This window comes from Hyla sarda, chromosome 2 (genome assembly GCF_029499605.1).
Source record: "Hyla sarda isolate aHylSar1 chromosome 2, aHylSar1.hap1, whole genome shotgun sequence".
NCBI classification, from domain to species: Eukaryota; Metazoa; Chordata; class Amphibia; order Anura; family Hylidae; genus Hyla; species Hyla sarda.
Window position 1 is genome coordinate 231,844,334 of NC_079190.1, and position 21,450 is coordinate 231,865,783.

Genomic DNA, 21,450 nt, shown 5'->3' on the forward strand with positions numbered 1-21,450 from the left:
GAACAGGTGGGTAATGGGAAGGGGATCCTGCTAAGCACTATAACCATTCAATGAGCAAAAGAGTAAAAAATGGTGATATTTGGATGTGTGTATATGCACATGGAACATATAGTAAAACATAATGGGTAATAATTAGCAATACACAGCACACCCAGATACCCCATATAATAGATAAAAGAGCCAAAATACAAATATAAAAGTGCTATAGGAAAAACCTCAGTGCTAAGAATAAAGCAGCATATATTTTAAAGTGCAGAAAATGTGCATACATCCAGCATAGGTCTCTATATCCCAGTACCCTCCAATGCGTTTCGCCGCACAGGCTTTGTGGTTTTATATTGTTTTATTGTACTTCATGAATATACTTTAATAAAGATGATATAAGTAATTCTTATATTATGGTCTTTGTAGTGGTTTTTCTTTTTGGATAGGCTAGTCGGTGTAAACAAGTAATATATTATTGTGCAAAGCCCATTCACAACGTTTTAAAGGAACTGGGGTGCGGGTGGGGATTAGCATAAAAACTGTGAAGCCTCTACAGCCTGGCAAATTTACTATGGGGGACACAAGTAACTGGGGTGAACTATAGCAGAAATTTGTGCATAGATTTCTACATGAAGTGCATGGGCGGCAGCTGCAGTGACATTTAATGTTCACCCCGGAAAATTGCTGTAAATTATAGTAGAAATCTGAACCCACTGCTAAGTACTATAGGTTGTGGTGCATGGCACAGAGTCACCACAGCTCCAACTGTATTTAGAACACTTTTACTTGTAATCCATTTGAAGCATCTTACACCAATGTTTTTTCCACAAAATGCTAATCTTTAGTAAACCCATTAACCTAAATCTGTAAAATCCATTAGACATACTGGATCTTGCTGCGATTGAACTAACCTACTTGAAGGGATGACAGATTTGGACAGTTATGTTGTGTCTGGAAACTATGGCCAGAAATGGATGGATATTGTTATATAAATTTATATTAAAGTATTCCAATTCCAGTTCTTGTGTGGAGATAGAAAGCAGCATCTTTGACTCTATTGGGCAAGTCCCTCACTATACTGTTCAACATAGTAAAGGCTATACAAGATGTCTGCCGTACTAATTCAACCACACTTAAAATACATTTATCTTGAACACTTAAATCCTGGTTTGCTAAATCAGATGCATTTTCTATTCTGAATATCTGGTATGACGGGACTTACTTTGTGCTAAAATGCCTGGCGTCATATCTCTGGTGACTAAGTACGCCAGGCAGGTAAACTGCCCATTAAAATGAAACCCTATGTAATTCAGGCCCAGAATGCTGATGCCAGGCCCCTGTAAACTTCTGATTCACATCAGCACCTCTTCTGTCTGGGGCAAACGGGGGTATAATTAAAAGTGCATAAAAGTGTTCTATTGTTAAAAAACTAAATAACCATTTTCTAGGTCATACACAAGCAGGTTTGGTCTCTCTCGCCATGTCTATAATAGGAATAATAGGTATGTTTCGGACTGTTAGTAATGGCATCTGTCATTAAAATGCTCATTTTCTTAGGGTTTGGACAAATCTATTTAGGATGTTATGCTAACTTTAGAGATGTTCACTTCACATAGTTTACAGAGCAATTGTTCTGAAAGTTCCTGTGTGGTGTGAGTATTTCATCACATCATTTTATTGAAAAATCACTGACCTCTGGAACCCATAAACAAAAGTACAGGCGCCAACTTTTGTGTAGAGAACCGCAACACTGCTCCATCCAGTTTTAATGATTTCTATAATTGTTGTGAATACTAACTAAAATTGTTCTGCATAGTCTGTGGTCTATACTTTACTGGCCAGTATTTTATGGAATCTCCTAGAACAAACCCCATCGGTTGCTCCACATAGTGTAGGGCCTTTTTTTTATAGAGTACACATAAAAGAAAATGCAGAGAATAATTTATCTAGGCCCTGCACCACCACCACCATTAATATCACATTTCATAAATTGCAACCATCTAAAAATACACTAGAGAACTTCAACCGATAGACCAGACTTCAAAAACAATACAAATGATAAATCTACCCCTACAGAGTTTGTTGTGCTTACATGCTTCATAAGAGACATTCAGCATATTAAATGTAATGCCCCATTACATGTAGGGCTGGGCTGTGTGACCAAATGTGTGTATCACGCGGGTATCACTGTATTTTTTTAACTTACGGCGGTTCCACAGTATATAACGGTATTTTCACCCCCCCCACACAATCATGTGACCCGCGCGCGGTGTTCGGCGACCCCCCCCCCCCCCAAAATCATGTGACCCGCCAACACCTTTCTGCTCCCCCCAATTAATGATCAGCCCAGCGGGGTACTACTCACAGATGTCACCTTCAAGCACTGCCCTCCTCCTCTTTGTTGGGGGCCGCCGGCGATGGAACTCACTGTACGCTAGTGGTCTCCAACCTACGGACCTCCAGTTGTTGCAAAACTACAACTCCCAGCATGCCCGGACAGCTAACGGCTGTCCGGACATGCTTGGAGTTGTAGTTTTGCAACAGCTGGAGGTCCGCAGGTTTGAGACCACTGCTGTACGCTGTATCCCTATGTCCGGGCTGCAAAAGATACAGAAAATAAACTTTAAACTCACGTCGGCCACACGCTGGGGACTGGAACGTCAGACAGCCGTCAGCCTATGACCGGCCGGAGCGATGTCCCGCCCCGGCTAGTGATAGGCTGAGCCCACTGTCATGTAAGAAGCAGGCCAGAGCTTCTTACATGACAGTGGGCTCAGCCTATCACTTGCCAGGGCGGGACATCGCTCCGGCCGGTGATAGGCTGATGGCTGTCCGACGTTCCCGTCCCCAGCGTGTGGCCGACGTAGGTGAGTTCAAAGTTTATTTTCTGTATCTTTTGCAGCCCGGGCATAGGGATACAGCGTACAGCAGTGGTCTCCAACCTGCGGACCTCCACCTGTTGCAAAACTACAACTCCCAGCATGCCCGGACAGCCGTTGGCTGTCCAGGAATGCTGGGAGTTGTAGTTTTGCAACATGGACAGAAATATCAGCAGAGAGCACTGTGTTCCAAAAAGAAAAGAATTTGCTTTGTAGTATTCAGCAGCTAATAAGTACTGAAAGTATTAAGATTTTTTAATAGAAGTAATTTACAAATCTGTTTAACTTTCTGGCACACAAGTTTTCCACCGGAGTACCCCTTTAACTCTGGAGTTGGATTTTATTATTCTCGTCATCCCCAAATGTCCCCTGCCTATTCATTGCATAGCAGGTTACTCAAGTGTTTTGTGCAACTATGTAATGTTTACATGGTAACAAGATTGTATTGCAAACACGTTTTACTATTTTGTATATTTAAGTGGATATTTTTTAGGGTATCTTCACATGTTCACAACAGATTTGTTCCAAAAATATTCTACAGAAAATATTTTGATAGCTCACCGTTTATTTATCCCCTGTCTGCATTTGTGTAAGGAAGAAAAGGATCAGGCAGTTAGATTCAGTATGCTTGATCTGGTTGTTCTAAAAGGAGATAAGCTGCTGCAAAAGCTGAGCGCGCATAAGTATGTGTATGAAGGTTTGCAAAAGTGTGTCTTTTACCTAGATGATACAGTCACATCTTCCTTTTTGGCTAATGTTTATATAATGCACAGAGAGGACTTTGCAGAGAAGGGGTTAAAGAACTCTGGTCATGAGTAAAAGCATTGTACTTTGTTCTAATAAAATCTCACACTATTTTTGTCTTCTGGAGAAATGTTATGTGCTGTATTTGCTCTTTTGAAGCATTATGCTCACAAAGAGATTTCTGCCACTTATCCACTGAACTTGGTACATGTGGCAAAGAGGAAAACTAAAGGAGATCTGCAGCCCTAGACACTTATCCCCTATTCGCAGGATGGGGGAAAGTGTCTGATCGTGGGGGGGGAGGTCTAAACGCTGGGACCCTCTGAGATCTCATGTACGGGGCCCTGGCTCCATTTATCTCTATGGGAGAGGCATTACACCCCCTCCATTTATGCTTATGGGAGAGGGCGTGATGGCTAGTACACAGCCGTCACACTTCCCATAGACATAAATGGAGGGGGCATGGCAGCTGTTTTCGCCAGTCATCCAACACTACACGGAGTTCGCTCGATGCACAGGATCGGTGCCGCGGCAGACATTGCGGGGGTCCCCAGCAGCTGGACCCCGTCGATCAGACATGTTATCCCCTATTCTTTTTTAGTCCCCATAGGGGGCTATAACATGCAATCTTACAATTGCATACACTGTTCAATCCTGAGCATTGGCTCAGCTTTGATCGGTGTTATCCGTGATCTGCTGCTCCAGCCTGCAGAGCCTAGCCAGAGCTTCAGAGCACTGATCGGATGGTGAGCAGGCAGGTAAGGGCCCTCCCGCCATCCACTCTGCTGATCGGGACCTGAGATTCCGCCACGGATGTCCTGATCAGCTGCCCTGAGCTAAAAAGGCACAGTTAACCCCACATTTTTGTTGCCACGGTCAACTTTGATCACGGTGTCTAAAGGGTTAATGCCAGGAATCGGCCTGCTTTGGCGATGTCCGGCATCAGACCCCCCCCCTCCTTTGGCTGGTCCCGTGGCAAGTTAGCATAATTGAGCCGGGGCAGGGACGCTGTCGCTTTAAAATGTCTGCGCGTATGCACGGCCGACATCACGGACGTGTCCCTGCCCCCGGCTGCTAAGCAACAGAAGGAGATCCCGCCGCCGCCGAGAGCTGCAGCTTCCGTACAGTACAAGTTGCATACGCTACCGTATGAAGGTGGGGAAGTGCTAGCCTCCACTGGGGATGAAATGTGTATCATAGTTTATTATGGCAGAGGGGTGGGGGCACTGTAGGAGTGTGGAGGACGACGGGGGAAGGGGAGGATGGGGGACTGTAGCAGTGTGGAGGATGGGGGCTGCAGGAGTGTGGAGGATGGGGGGCTGTAGCAGTGTGGAGGATGGGGGCTGCGAGAGTGTGGAGGATGGGGGGCTGCGGAGGATGGGGGAGGATGGGGGGTTGTAGCAGTGTGGAAGATGGGGGGGTGCGGCATCCTCCACATTGCTACAACCCCCCCATCCTCCCACAGCCCCCCCATCCTCCACAGCCCGCAGCCCCCTATCCTCCACACTCTTGCAGCCCCCATCCGCCACACTGCTACAGCCCCCCATGTTGTTCAAGGTACATACCGTAAATAAATAAGCCCTACCCTGAAAATAAGCCGTAGTGTGTTTTTTGTGACTAAAATTAATATAAGACCCGGTCTTATTTTCTGAGAAACATGGTATATGACTTCCTCAGGGGGATAGAGCCACCAAAGGTGCTAGGCAGTTGCTTTTCCCCACCCCTTCTTTCCCCTTTCAGACTCATGCATACTTGGCCAACTTGAGCATGCACATGTATGGGGGACTGAAAGGGATAGCAGTCAGCTGAGCAAAATGTGTAGCCAATGGCTATCTGAAGTGTACAGCCAGCTTTATACTTCAGTTTGATACCTTGCAGAAACACAAGTACATTGACAGTTCATCCACAAGACAGTACATGGAGATCATAATTTCCATTATGGTCAGGATGATTCTTCAATAAAGAAAGAGGGGTACACATGGGTTAAGGAGGACATAGATATTTTTTGTGAATGACAGAAATGCTGAGCTCCAAAAATACTTCACATTTGCTAATAAATCATAGGTGAAAGTGACTTTCAAGATTTGACATGTCTCTAAAACTAAGGATTTTACAGAAAATACCAAGCAAAAGGACATTGCCTTAGGAAAGCAGTTCTGTGCATGTAGACAGCAGTATGTATATCTGTGTGTAGAGATTTCCAATGTGCCATATTCCTGTCCGGTACCAAATCTCCATGTACTGGAAATTCTCCGGAGAATGTATCACGGGGTAATATAATTTACAATCAACTTGATCTATTTGAAATGGTTATTTTCTGTGTTAAGGGTTCGATCCATGTACTGCTTCCCCAGTGCAAAATCTGCTGCTGCAGCAGGAAGTAGGCTGCGTAATCTCCGATCACCATATACACAGGGCTATCCGGCAGCAGCCCTACATGTGCAGTGAGTTTTGGAGGAGGGGCTGTGTGTCAGTCATGCGGTGTGCGGCCCCGCCTCCAAAACTCACTGCACACACAGGGCTGCCACCAGAAAGCCCTGTGTGTATGGTGATTGGGGATTACGCAGTGTATTTCCCGCTGCCGCAGCAGATTTTGCACAGCGTGAAATACGCTGCGTAAGCGGTACGTGGGACCGTACCCTGAATGTAACATATCCTCTATGGATACAGTCTCCTTTTAGGCTGAATATTTAGGGCAGAGTGAGTTACACACAGATGTAAAATGTACCTACAATGCTGGACCAACATGTTAGGGAATGTAAATTATCCCTTAGTAATGTCACAGATTATAAAAAGATATTGCAGACTTATGTAAGAAATATTCTAATCTCATTTTATTATATATAGGGGACACAAGACTCAACCTACAATTCAATAAAAAGCTGAGACTTTAGATGTCCATCTTATCATTTTTATTTGCTTAGTAAACAACCATCTTATATTACATAAAAGATATTTATATGAACTTGCTTACAGTGAGTCTCTGCTTTTAAGCACTACATAAAAGAAATAGGACAGAACATTAGTAAGAGTAAGCAACATACAGTATGAGGAAACTGTAAATCACTATAAAGTGTCCCCTGTCCCTATGGTTAGTAGCAGAGGTAGTCAATGGTGGAAAAAACATTAGTGTAATAAGTGCCGCTGTTCTACTACCCTAAAGGTGGTTCATTCCGGACCATAACAGAACCTGTGTAAGGGAGTTAAAATGCATTGTACTTTGTCATAAGGTTGCATATACTGGCTTTTGGATAAGTTTATATGTTTTGTAAATTTGTCTTTGGGTGTTGAAGGAGACAATTTTCGATATAACAGGATCCGTCAGCTGTTTGCATAGTCTGTTCTTAGTAAAGAATTGAAACTGAAAATGACTCTGGTCAAGTTGAAGTGGTATTCTTTGTTTTTTTGTCCCTCAAGATATTTGCCAATGTAAAACAGACCAAATGTTGTCAAAAGTATATATTTGGTCTATAGGAGCCTATGGCCAGACCATGGGCATGCCAAAGTATATTCTCATAAACATTTTTGATGGTATTCTGCAATATACTTGTGGAGGAGACTAAATGAGGCTGAAAGTGTACCCGTCAGATCTAACCAATTTTTTTTTTTTTTTATATATCACTAGGTACCTAATCCTGACCATGACCATGTACATCTAATTTTTATGTGTCTAGCACCTTTATATTTTTTTATTACACTTTTAATTTAGCTCACTAGTCTGAATTCCTCTCAAAGGGAGGGGGCGTGGCCTCACTGTGCATGTCTCCGCCCCTCCCTCAGTATGCTGTCTACTCACATCTCCCCTAGCATTAGCCAAACTACAACTCCCAGCTTGTCCTCACTGACAGTAGCGGGTCACAAGCTGACAGTGGGAGGATTTTTCCTCCAGCTATGAGTCCTGCACTCACAGCTGTCAATCAAGGAAGTGTGTCCATGACATAGGTGATGACGCATGGACACAGCAGGACTAGTATGTGTCCAAGCAGGCAGGGGGGGACAGTTGTTTGACTGGCTTTTTCAGTATGAAATACTGAAAATTTTCTTATGAAAGCAATTGCAAAACCTATTGGTTATACATGCTTTACAACATATCTAAAGTTTTTGTATCTGACAGTTCCCATTTAAAGGATATACTTGTGGAGGTGAATGAGGCTTAACGGATATTCCAGCAATAAAAATGTATCCTCTATGTACAGTATAGGGAATAAATGCACAGACTTCCTGGTAAACTTGTGATAGACTGCTGTTTATAAAACTAGCTACAGTGGGGAGGGGGAGAGCAGCAGCATGAACCAGTGAGGAGACTGGAGGTGTGTCTCAGACTACCATAGACTCCCTGCTCTAATGGAGGTGAGCCTAAAGGTAGCCAACCAGAAATCTCTAAGCCAAATAAACAGAAGGTTAGCATCACCTATAGATACTATTACTGTACTTAGTCATCTTGCTAGGTGCATCACTAAAACCTCTTATCTATACTACCATCTTACAACAAACCTGTTCACAAAGCACCTTAAAAAGGGTTATCTAATCCAGTATAACCCCTTTAATGTTACATGAACTTCTGCTGTGCAATGTCTATATTGTTCTGTAAAGGAAATCTTTATACTGTATTTTTATGTTAATATACTGTATATTATAGTTAATAATCAATGTAAATGCCCATACTTATGATAGACTTGTATATGTACTTGCTCACCACTGTGAGCTGCAGTAGCTGTCTTTTATTACTAACTGCTCTTGCTGGCACTTCATGTTTATATTGACTACCATTAGTAGGGCACTTTCAGATACAAAAACTTTAGATATGTTGTAAAGCATGTATGACCAATAGGTTTGGCAATTGCTTTCATTAGAAATTTTTCAGTATTTCATACTGAAAAAGCCAGTCAAACAACTGTCCCCCCTGCCTGCTTGGACACATACTAGTCCTGCTGTGTCCATGCGTCATCACCTATGTCATGGACACACTTCCTTGAATGACAGCTGTGAGTGCAGGGCTCACAGCTAGAGGAAAAATCCTCCCACTGTCAGCTTGTGTCCCGCTACTGTCAGTGAGGACAAGCTGGGAGTTGTAGTTTTGCTAATGCTAGGGGAGATGTGAGCAGACAGCATACTGAAGGAGGGGGTGGAGACCTGCACAGTGAGGCCACGCCCTCTCCCCTTGAGAGGAATTCAGACTAGTGAGCTAAATTAAAAGTGTAATAAAACATAAATAAAGGTGCTAGACACATAAAAATAGATGAACATGGTCAGGATTAGGAACTGAGTGATATATATATATATATATATATATATATATATAAATGTGTTTGATCTGACGGGTACACTTTAAAGCTTCTGCAATCTTGTGTATAATGGCAGTCACTAAACTCTGTCCGCTTCTTTTCAGCACATTAGAACGGTATTCTACAAGTGAGAGTAAACACTTTAAGAAATTGAATTATTTAAGCCTCAGTCACAGATTCCATCATACCTTTACTATTTTTCTTGTCAAGGATGGCCACTATGGCATAACCTGGTGGGCTTCTTTGTAAGTCAGTGAAGTGTTTTGAGTGCCTGTTGTGCTACAGACCTGGCACTTCCTTATTTTCATTTTTCTGATTCCTAGGAAGGAACTGAAAAAAGGAATTGATGATAGGCCTTACCTTATGTGCTGGTTCTAAATTTCAGCATATGTGTTATTCAAGTGAACCTGGTGCAGGCAATGTGATCCTAACACACACTGGGGGGTATATATATATAAATATGAAGCATTTTACCCTTGTTTTCATAGGTAAATTTGTTGCTATATTTTGGCGCAGTGTTTTTTTTGTGACTTTTTCATTTACCTGTGTTTTGGATTGTTGCTTTGGTAGCTGTGTTTATGGTTGATTTTTTGCAGTGGTCAGGAATTTGTGAAAATGCAACTTTAAAAAAAGTTGCATACTTTGGCGCAACTCATCAAAAAGGACGCTAATCCTCACCAAAGAAAAAAAAGATCTTACAAACTAAATATGAACAGCGTTATCAAAAAGTTGCATAATTGTCGCACAGGTTAAAACACCATACAAACAGTAGTACTGATGTAAGAAATGTGATCAACACCAGATTTATCACGTGCCCCGCACCATGTGATAAATTTGGTGCAATTATGGTGTATTTTCCACTACATGACTCAATGGAGTAAAAAGACGTTCACCTACCCCACTTTTCATAAATACTCCCACTATGTTAACTCTGAAATCCCGGGTGTTTCAGAGAAATTATAGTTTAAAAATGCAACAGAAACCTGGGTAGCTAGTCACGAGGGGTGGTCCCAGCAGCTGCTCTCCACACCCTACAACGCTGAGTGACATGTCTCCCCCCCCCCCCCTATACACAGGTTGAATGAGACTCATACCTCAGTAGTGGCGGGGCCAGGGGCAGCTGCGGGGACCACTTCCCGTGACGCGGGCATCATAAAACTGGTGACAGGTTCTGAGAGATTTTAGCTCTGACGCCTGCTGAACAGTGAGTGTGGCTCTGGATTAAAATACAGCCTGGAACTCAAGATCAGTACAAGATAATGCAGTGTACTTCTTATGTCACTTAACATATGCAGAGTGATTATGTAAAGTATGAATGATGTCCGCATGTGCTTGGAAGAAAGTTTTATGCGATAAATAAAAAGTGTCCAGGTATTGGGCAAATCTACACTGGAGAAAAAGTAGCAGATGCTACTAAAGTCTTACTGGGCTCTTACCCAAGTGTGAGCAGTACAATAGTTGTTTGTGATGGGGCTCCAGTGTAAGTATACTGTGGTAGGAGGCCCAGCCCTGCCTGATTCACTCGGAGCAGACACTGTACTCGTGACATTGAAACCTTGTGTGTGTCCTTCAGGCGAAGAATGACTCATCACAGGATAAAAGAGTCAACTGCCAGATAACTTGTGATCACATTTAACATGGCCGTCTGACAATGTGCAAGAGAAAACATGCTAAAGTTGTAGGATAATTAATATGTTTGTACATATACATCATGGTAGTTATAGTAAGCCTCCCAATGTGTTATCGACAGATTAGGCTCCTTTCACACTATATGTTGCTCAGTTTAAAAGACCCGTTACAATGTCCCGTTGAGAAAACCCTTAAAAACGGCCATTAAAAAATCCCATTCAAGTCGATGGGATTTTTTGATTATCCATTATCACCAGTTATAGCCGTTATGAATAATGGACGTTATTTGTGATGGGAGAAAATTTTGTGCATGTAACGTTTTTTTATACCATCACAAATAACGTCCATTATTCATAACAGGCTATAACGGGTCATAACGGATAATCAAAAAATCCCATATACTTGAATGGGATTTTTTTAACGGCAGTTTTTAAGGATTTTCTTAACGGGACATTGTAACCGGTCTTTAAAATGGAGCAACATATAGCGTGAAAGGAGAATTAGAAATCATGTCAGGAGAAACACAAGATTAAGTGACAACCCCTTTTTTTTATTTTTTTATTTAAAGAAAACTCCAAACCTGATGGTGAACCCAAACCAACACCACCTCAAGAAGATGACTCACCGGACAATGTGTTCTTCCCCAGCGGGCGCACCTCCATTGTGGAGGAGATTCACAACGAGGCTCAAGTGGGGCTTAAGTCTCTGCAGAGAAGAGGTAAAAAAAAAAAAAAAAAATTTTTTTAAAAGGAAAAAAAAGTATTTTTGAGATTTATGTTGCCCAATTCCTAAATGTAACATTGGGAAAGTAACAAGATAAAATCTGCAATACTGTGAATTATTTCTCAACACTGTAAACTGGTTGTGTGCCATGGACTACATGAGCATTATAAATAGGGGTGTTTTTGGGTGAAAGTGATCAGAATCACATGTTTATATACACTGCCCAGTTTTCAATCGCTTTATCTTGTTTTTCAGAAAAACAGCAGACCAAACATTCCATCCAGGATGAAAATAAGGCACCTGAGGTATGAAAACTCATTACCGAAATTGACTGCATAAAATATATATGATGCAAATCCTTGGTTATTAGATGTAGTGTTCAATGGTGAACTTTTTATTAGCTTAGATCTTACACGATCTTAATGGTTATAATTTAATAATATTACAGATATTGCATTCCAGAGAGCATTATTCCTCCTCAAAAGTTTGGACTCTATAGAGACACATCAAATGTTTTTATTAATTTGGGTGTTCACCCCCCCACTGATCTTAAGAACAAGCTGAGAGAAGCCATCGGCTAAATGCTTCACTCCTTGTCTCACTGCCTAATGCAAGCTCATCTCCTGCAGAAAGATGGTGAGAGAAGCTCTTGGCCGTGCTCTTCTCCTAACATTTTAAAGAGATTGGTGGGAATCGGAACACTCAAACCCTGATCAATCATAACTTTTGACATGTTTCTATGGTGTAAAAAGTTTTTTCAGTGACCCTTTAACCCCTTAAGGACACAGCCCATTTTGGCCTTAAGGACACAGCCAACATAATTTTTTCATTTTCTTATTTTCCTCCTCGCCTTCTAAAAATCATAACTCTTTTATATTTTCATCCACAGAGAGCTTGATTTTTTGCATGACTAATTGTTCTTTGTAATGACATCACTAATTTTACCATAAAATGGATGGCGCAACCCAAAAATACTATTTGTGTGGGGAAATTGAAAATAAAACAGCAATTTAGCAAATTTTGGAAGGTTTCGTTTTCATGCCGTACACTTTATGGTAAAAATTACATGTTTTTCTTTTTTTTTTTTTTTTAAGAATAGTTTTTATTAAAGTTTGATGAATACAAACTGGCCAGATATTCCCGGCAACACACACAACCGTAGACAACAACATAGCAATAAGTCGGTATGTCATTAGAGAACAAGCAGATAGAATAGACTCAAAGTTACACAAAAATTGTACAACAATAATCAGTGCACTACTGTGGGTGGTCTGTCTATATATTGCATTTGGTAAGGAACAATTGGAACTTTAGAGCTGTAGTCCCCAGCAGACGGGCTTCCTTTGGCGACTCAAAGGAGATGCAAGATTTATTCCCAGTCCCCCACATAATATGGGGATGTGTTCCACAATTCCCACCTAGATAAGAATGTTTCGTATGTGTCATTACCTCGGGATATAATGTGTTCATAAGTGCATGTAAGATTAATGGCTGTGGCTAATTCATCAGGTAAGTTTGCAGATTAGACATGTTTTCTTTATTCTGTGGGTCAATACAATTAAAACAATACCCATGATTATATACTTTTCTCTTATTGTACCGCTTAAAAAAAAAAATCTCAAACTTTTTAACCAAATCAGTATTTTTAAAATCCTTCTATTTTGACTACCTATAACTTTCAAATTTTTCTGTATACGTGTCTGTATGAGGGTTAATTTTTTGCGCCGTGATCGGTACTTTTTATAAATACCTCATTTGCATATATGAAACTTTTAAATCGCTTCTTATGCTTTAATTTTTTTTTTGGGAATCTGATGTGACAAAAAAGCTTATTTTTTACGTTTACGCTGTTTACGTACGGGTTCATTTACATTATATTTTGATAGTTTGGACATTTACGCATGCGGCGATAACAAATATGTTCATTTTTTTACTCTTTGGGGATAAAATGGGAAAAAGGGGAGATTTAGGTTTTTATTGGGAGAGGGGATTTTTCACTTTTTTTTTTTTTTTTTACACTTTTTATGTCTATACTATTTATTGCAATCATTTGATTGCTAATACTGTATAGTATTGATCAGTGTTATCGGCAATCTTCTGCTCTGGCCTGCTGGATCTCAGACCAGAGCAGAAGACCCTGGGAGGCGGTAAGGGGACCTCCGTCCGCCATTTTGGATGATCAGATTTTGGGTGAACCGATCATCCAATATATTGCCCGCATTGCTGCAGATGCCATGATCTGTATTGATCACAGCATCTGAGGCATTAATGGCAGACATCCGCGTGATCGCTGATGTCCACCATTACTGGCGAGTCCCTGGCTGCTTAAAGCCATTGCTTGCGTCATGTACAGGACGTAAGTGTATGTCCTGGTGCGTTAAGTAAAAGGAGATTTTTTACACTTACCGTAAAATCTTTTTCTCAGAAGCTCCATTGGGGGGGACACAGGAACCGTGGGTATATCTTGCTGCCACTTGGAGGCTGACACTAGGCATACAAAAAAAGAAGTTGGCTCCTCCCAGCAGGGTATACCCCACCTACTGCCTTAGAGACACTCAGTTTTAGTCCCAAAGCAATAGGAGGAACCGAAAAAATACAGAGTCCGGAGAGAGCCCAGTCAAAACAAATGAACCAACAGACTGACAGGCGACCGACTCTCAGACCACAACTAAAAACACTGGGTGGGAGCTGTCCCCCCCCAATGGAGCTTCTGAGAAAAAGATTTTACGGTAAGTGTAAAAAATCTCCTTTACTCATTCAGCTCCATTGGGGGGGACAGCAACCATGGGACGTCCCAAAGCAGTCCCTGGGGTGGGAAAAACAATGCAACCCGGAATCAAGCGGACGGCAGAGACACCGCTGCCTGCAAAACCTTACGCCCTAAAGAGGCGTCGGCGGATGCAGAAGTGTGCACTTGGTAAAACTTGGTGAACGTGTGCACCGAAGACAAAGTAGCCGCTTTACACACCTGTAGGGCCGAAGCCCTGTTAAAGACTACCCAAGAGGCCCCCACAGAGTGAGTGGAGTGAGCCGTAACCCGGAAGGGAGGATCCTTCCCCTTGGAACGATACGCTTCAGAAATGGCGGACCGGATCCACCTGGAGATGGTGCCTTAGAAGCCGGCAAACCTTTGCGTCGGCCCTCCGGAAGGACAAACAGCGACTCCAACCATCGGAAAGAAGAGGTGGCCAAAAGGTAAACTCATAAGGCCCGGACCACATCCAGATTGTGGAGAGAATGCTCCCTAAGATGAGATGGAGCAGGGCAGAAGGAAGGAAGAACGATATCCTCGTTCACATGAAAAGACTAAACCACCTTCAGTTGAAAAGAAGGAACCGGCCGAAGCACCGCCTTGTCTTGATGAAGAATCAGGAAAGGAGGTTGACAAGAGAGAGCTGCCAATTCTGATACCCGTCGGATCAAGGTCACAGCTACCAAAAAGGCGACCTTCCAAGAAAGGAAACAAAGAGAAATGTCCCGGATAGGCTCGAATGGAACGGATTGCAAGGCACTCAGGACCAAATTCAAGTCCCAAGGGGGAGTAGGAGACCTGTAGGGAGGAATCTCATGAGCTACTCCCTGAAGCAAAGTGCAAACCGATGAGTTGGAAGCTAGAGGCTGCTGAAAAAGAATAGACAGCGCCGACACTTGACCCTTGAGAGAACTAAGAGCCAAACGCGTTTCAAGACCCGACTGCAGAAACGCCAGAAGGTTCGGCAGAGAAAAAGAAACCGGAGAAAGAGAGCGGGCCTCACACCACCGAAAATAAGCCCGCCAAGTCCTATGGTAAATCCTAGCAGAGGACGGCTTACGCGCCCTGAGCATAGTGCGAATAACCCCAGATGAGAAACCGCGAGCCTTCAATACCGCGATTTCAACCCCCACGCCGTCAAACGCAGCGGCTGTGAATTGGGGTGGCAAAGAGGACCCTGAGAAAGAAGATCGAGACGATCTGGCAGCCGAAAAGGAACGTCCGCCACGAGCCGAACCAGGTCGGCGTACTAAGAGCGGCGGGGCCAATCCGGAGCCACTAGGATGGCCGATACGCCTTCCGCCTTGAGTTTCCTGAGCACTCGGGGAAGTGATGGAAACAGGTACGGGAGAGTGAACAGAGACCAGGGAATGACGAGGGCGTCCGTGGCCAGAGCCAGAGGATCTCTGGACTTTGTCACGAAGTTTGGAACCTGCGGGTTTAAGCGGGACGCAAAGAGGTCCACGTCCGGAACCCCCCCCCCCCCCAACGACGGCAAATGGACTCAAACACCTCCGGGTGAAGGGACCACTCCCCAGGATCGGGAGAGGAGCGACTTAGAAAGTCTGCTTCCCAGTTGTCTACCCCCGGGATGTGGATTGCTGATATGGAGGGAACCATGCGCTGCGCCCAGATCAAGATCTTGGACACCTCGGTCATGGCCGCACTGTTGCGAGTGCCCCCTTGGCAGTTTACATACGCCACGGCCATGGCGTTGTCCGACTTAATGCGAACTGGGCGACCCCGAAGAAGAGACTCCCAGTGCCGGAGACAAAGGAAGATTGCCCGGATCTCTAGGACATTGATAGGAAGCCTGGCTTCCTGAGGGGACCATCGGCCCTGGACCATCCAGTCCAGGAGAACACCCCCCCAACCGAGGAGGCTCGCATCCGTCGTAAGAACCAGCCAGTTCAACGGTAGAAACGAGCGGCCGCTCTGAAGGAGAGGAGAGCGGAGCCATCAAAGAAGAGACTGGCGAGCCGAGATGGGCAGACGGATCCGGTGATCAAAGGACAGGGGGATCCATCCCAGTGGGACAGGATGGCCCACTGAAGCGGATGGCAACGGAACTGTGCAAACGGAACAGCCGTCATGGCCGCCACCATTCTGCCCAGTACTGCCATGCAGGAACGCATGGACACTGAATGCGGGCGTCTCAAGTGACGAACGCCAGACAGCAGAGCACTCTGGGAGGAAAACTCGGGCGCTTCCAGTATCGAACCGGAGGCCCAGAAAAACCAGAGACTGGGAGGGAGAAAGGTTGGATTTCTCCTCGTTGATCAGCCACCCGAAGCTGGTTAGGGTCAGCAGGGTGATGTGGAGACTCTCCTCGTTCTGGATCTGGGACAGGGCCTTGATAAGCAGGTCATCCAGGTAAGGAAGGACAGACACCCGCCGGGACCTGAGAATGGCCATGACAGCCGCCAGGACCTTGGTAAAAAGGGCAGAGCCACAAATTGAAAGTGACCCTGCAGAACGGCAATACGTAGAAAACGTTGATGAGGAGGATAAATCGGGATGTGGAGATACGCATCCCAAATGTCCACTAAAGACAGGAATTCGCCCTGATCCTTGGATGCAACAATCGACCGTAGCGACTCCATTCGGAAGTGGCGAAGTCGGAGATGTCGATTGAGGAGTTTTAGGTCCAAAACCGGACGGACCGAACCCTCCTTTTTGGGGACAAGGAAGAGGTTTGAATAGAAACCCTTGAAACGGTCCTGAGATGGAACGGGCACAATGACACCCTGTTGCAGCAGAGTGCAAATGGCAGAATGAAAACCTGCAGCCAGAGCAGGTGAATGAGGAGGCCGGGACCGAAAAAAACGATCCTGGGGAAAAGAAGCGAACTCGATTCGGTAACCGTCGGAGATAATGTCCCGAACCCAAGAGTCCTGGACTTGCGGCAACCAGACGTCCCGAAAAAGAAGTAAGCAACCGCCCACCCGAGACGAAGTCCCGGGTGGGGGTGCCCCTTCAGGTCGAGGGAGGTTTGCGGGTTCCCGATTTTGCGGGAAATCGGTTGGAACGGCTATCCTGCTTCCATGAGGGGTGAAGTTTGAAGGACAGGCCCTGCCTACCCTGTGAGGAGCTTGATTTATCCTGGCGCCCATGGAGCGAAAGGACCGAAAGGAGGTCGACTTACGAAAACCCCCACGAGCCACAGGGCGCGCTTTGTTCTGGGGAAGCAAATAACTTTTACCGCCCGTAGCCTCGGAAATGATTTTGTCTAGCCGTTTCCCAAAAAGGCGACCGCCAGTAAAGGCCATTTCCGTCAGAGATTTCTTGGAAGCCGAATCGGCGTTCCAAGCTTTGAGCCACATAGAGCGACGAATGGCGACTAGATTGCGAGACGCGACAGCCGCACAGCGAGCAGACTCCAATGAAACCTGGCATAAATATTCACCTGCATTTGAAACCTGAAGAGCAATCTCAGCCAGATCATCCGGGGAGGCCCTGAACAACAGCCCTTGACGGAGCTGTGAAGCCCACACCGATAAGGCCTTCGCGACCCAGGTTGAAGAGAAGGCTGGAAGCAGGGAGAATCCCACTGCCTCAAATGTGTACTTGGCCAAATTCTCGACCCGCTTGTCCGCGGGATCCTTAAAGGAAGCGGCATCCGCCAACGGTAGAGTGGTGGATTTGGATAAACGGGAGACTGGGGGATCGACAAATGGTGGAATGGTCCATTTAGAGATAAGATCCTGAGGGAATGGACACAGAGTCTTTAACCGTTTAGCGCCTTGGAAGCGCTTCTCCGGAAGCTTCCAGGCGGTCTCCAGAAGGTCATCAAACTCCTTATTAGGATGAAAAACCTTGGGAGAGCGATGAGTACGTATAAAGGAAACTTCAGGAGCAAGGTCCGAAGGTCCAGACTCCTGTAGATGGAAGGTGTCCCTGACTGCAGACACCAAGCTGTCCACCAAGTCAGACATGGATGACAGCTCTTCAGAATCCGAATGCGGAGCCAGGTCTGAGACTGCTAGTTCACCCGGAGATCGGGAACGGTTAGTGGAGGCTCCCGATCTAGGTGACCGGGATCTGGTAAGGCGGTTTGGGGAACGAGAATGGCCCCTAGGAGAGCGGCCGCGTGACCGGGAGCGCTGCCTAGGAGCGGGAGACCTGGAGCGCGAGCGGTGCCTGTTTTCAGGAGATGAGTCAGGATAAATGACGGTCCGAAGACGCCGAACTTGTCTCCCGAGGGGGACGCAAGGAAGACTGCTTTAAGGCCGTAGCTACCTCCTTGGAAACCTGTACCAAGTCTGAGATAGTTTGGGGGAGGGAAGACACCCAAACCGGGGCAAGGTCAGGGGCCACATGCACCGAAGGGTCATCTTGGGTAGGGGGAGTAGGGCGGACATTGCCAAGCACAGCTAACTAGTGACAGAAGAAAAATGGAACAAGCTCACCCAGGTTCCTGACTGACGTCCCTGCAGCCTCAGGAATACAGGACAGCAGGCTGGATTAAGCAGAAATGCAGCAGCCGAAGAAAGGGAAGACCCACAGGAGCAGAGTGCAGCAGCGTCTGTGAGGAGAGTCGTGCTGGACCCGAAGCAGCGTCACGTGATCCCGTAGGGAAGGAGTTCCCACGCGCGTGCTAGCATGGGAGGGGCTGAGAAAAGCCTGGCGTGCCCGCGCTGCCGCCGGATAGGCTGAACTTGCCCTCCCCGTGCGAGCGCTGCGCTCATTGGACGCGCAGAGAGCGCGAAATAAGGGGGCGGGGCTACTCGCGGCCAGGACCAGGCCAAAGCTGCGGGCTAAAGTAGCGCCCTGGCTCCAGGCCGAACATGCCGCCCTGATGCCTGTGAAGCCGGCAGCCGTCTCCCAACTGCGGGGACGGCTGCCGGAGATAATAATAGTCGAGACCGTCCGCGAACTGAAGAAGCGGGTAGGTCCCGGACCGGACGGCCGCAAATGCCGCCCGGAGAAGTCAGCAGCTGCCTCACCGGGTGTGGGGACGGCTGTCGGAATACAAGTATGCCGCAGTCGCGGCCAGTTCCCCAGAAAAACAGCCGCAGACCCCCAAAAGTGCCCCTTCCTCACAACAAAAGGACCCTCCAACCCTGATAATAAAGGTTATCCTTATGATTGACCCCTGAGGAGCCCTAGGTTAGATGAAGTGGGGTGGGTGAGAGGGGTGCGGGGGAACATACTCACCTGACTATGGAGGTATACTTACCTCCCTAGAAGTCCTCTCCCCAGAAGTCTTCACCAGACTAAGCCTTCTGCATCATGCCAGGCTTCTTTAAGCGGGGCGAGCAGAGGCAATAGGTGACCCGGACCCAAGGTACAAACCTGATGCTGGCCGGTGGCGAGGAAGGGTTAACGGACCATACTCTATGGAACCGTGCCCTTCAGTCGCACGTGGGGAAACAGGCAGCGCCATGCTCCTGTCGCCCATACCTAGAAAAACAAAAAAGAAGAAAAAAATCTAAACACTAACTCTAAAAAATAACAAAATAGACCAGGCCTGGAGCAATCCAGACCCGTGTTGCCTCCTAGGACACTAAGCTAAAACTGGGTGTCTCTAAGGCAGTAGGTGGGGTATACCCTGCTGGGAGGAGCCGACTTTTTTTGTATGCCTAGTGTCAGCAAGATATACCCACGGTTCCTGTGTCCCCCAATGGAGCTGAATGAGAAATTTACATCCTGTGTCATTAAGGGTTTAAGCAAATATCCTCATGACTTACCCAGCACCTTCTATAATTACGATTTAATAATGGTTGCTTGATGCAAAAACACGTTTAGCAAACTATCACAAAGCTGGGGTACTATTTCACATAGTCAGTGCTTAATTTTTAAAGGTAAACTTACAGCAGGGTCACCCACACTAACCAGAATATACAGCCGAGGAGGACGGGGTTATTGGCTGGAGCATGCAGGAGAAAACATTACATATACAGCAGTAGTCGCTCCCAAACTTTTTTTTATTTATTTTAATCTTCCTTTTTTCTTCATCCCATAGGCCACTCCTGATACAAATGACAATGAGTTCCGCACTCGCTCACATTCCTGCGCCACGGAAAACACTGATGATGCAATGATTGTTCGGTCAGAGATGATCCAGCGTAAAGGTGAGAGAAGTGTGAACTAAATACCCATGTATGTCAGTGAGAGAACAGAGGTTACCACAAATTGTTCTACCTCTTCATCTTTTTTTTATGATATGTTCTAGGTTCCACTTTGTGAGCTCTGTTCAGCTGGTTGTCAGCTGTTTCTTTCTTGATTCTACGGTTTAATTTGCTGAACAGAGAAGAGTTCTGTTTCCTGCCCTCCAATGGTGGGAAATGTGTCAATCAAATACATTGTATTTGTAATTCTGAACCCACGAATATAAGAAATATAAATTTGTTTATAAATAAATCACTTCCAGACTGGGCTCCTCACCCCTTTCTGACAGGATACATTTGCAGTTTCTTTACTACATGCAGATTTGAAAGAAATAAAGTGTCTTCTCCATCAAATATTAAAAAAATTCTTGTGCTGTTTTTTTCCGTTTATACATTAGGCTTTTTTTTATCTTAGTAAATTTAGGTCATATCAGGGGAAAATGTAAAATAATAAGTCTGAAATAATAGTGTGTTATAAAAAAAAATATATTTTTTATTAAAATGAATAGCGCAGAATTATGTTAATAATGTTTTAAATTGCATGCCTTTTTCATCACGGTAATTACTATATTGGGTGTTTATACAGGGGGCTAGGGAGGTAGTTTGCTCTGTTTTTATTTTTCTTTTATTAATTTTTTTATTTCACTTTTATACACACTCCCTTTTTGTTTTACATTTTGGGAACCCTATAAGGTTAAAAGATGTATATATATATACCGTATTTATCGGGGTATACCACGCACCGGCCTATAACACGCACCCTCATTTTACCAAGGATATTTGGGTAAAAAAAGTTTTTTACCCAAATATCCATGATAAAATGAGGGTGCGTGTGTGCGCGTGTATACCCCGATACACCCCCAGGAAAGGCAGGGGGAGAAAGGCCTTTCCTTTCCTGGGGTCTATAGCGCTGCTGTCGGCCCTTTTCACCCCCTGGTTATCGGCGACGCTGCCCGTTCTGTCCCCCTGACTATCGGTGCCGGCGCCGATAGCCAGGGGGAGAGAAGCGGCGCCGACAGCCAGGGGGAGAGAAGGGGCAGCGGCACCCATTGCCGGCGCCGCTGCCCCGTTGCCTCCCCCCATCCCCGGTGGCATAATTACCTGAGTCGGGTCCACGCTGCTCCAGGCCTCCGTCGTGCGTCCCCAGCGTCGTTGCTATGCACGGCGCGGCGCTCTGACGTCATGCGCCGCGCCGTTCAGCGCATAGCAATGACGGAGGCCTGGAGCAGCGGAGCAGCGCGGACCCGACTCAGGTAATTATGCCACCGGGGATGGGGGGAGGCAACGGGGCAGCGGCGCCGGCAATGGGTGCCGCTGCCCCTTCTCTCCCCCTGGCTGTCGGC

The 21,450-nt window shown here is 45.5% G+C and overlaps 1 protein-coding gene across 1 annotated transcript in view; it reads left to right on the forward strand.

Annotated features, from left to right (window-relative positions):
* KIAA1522 (KIAA1522 ortholog) overlaps positions 1-21,450 on the forward strand; it is a 62,406-nt gene that overhangs the window by 16,817 nt on the left and 24,139 nt on the right. Inside the window, exons 2-4 of the mRNA XM_056556556.1 lie at positions 11,091-11,240; positions 11,501-11,550; positions 19,963-20,071. Coding sequence (XP_056412531.1) covers positions 11,091-11,240; positions 11,501-11,550; positions 19,963-20,071 — 309 coding nt within the window. The remainder of the gene's footprint in view (positions 1-11,090; positions 11,241-11,500; positions 11,551-19,962; positions 20,072-21,450) is intronic.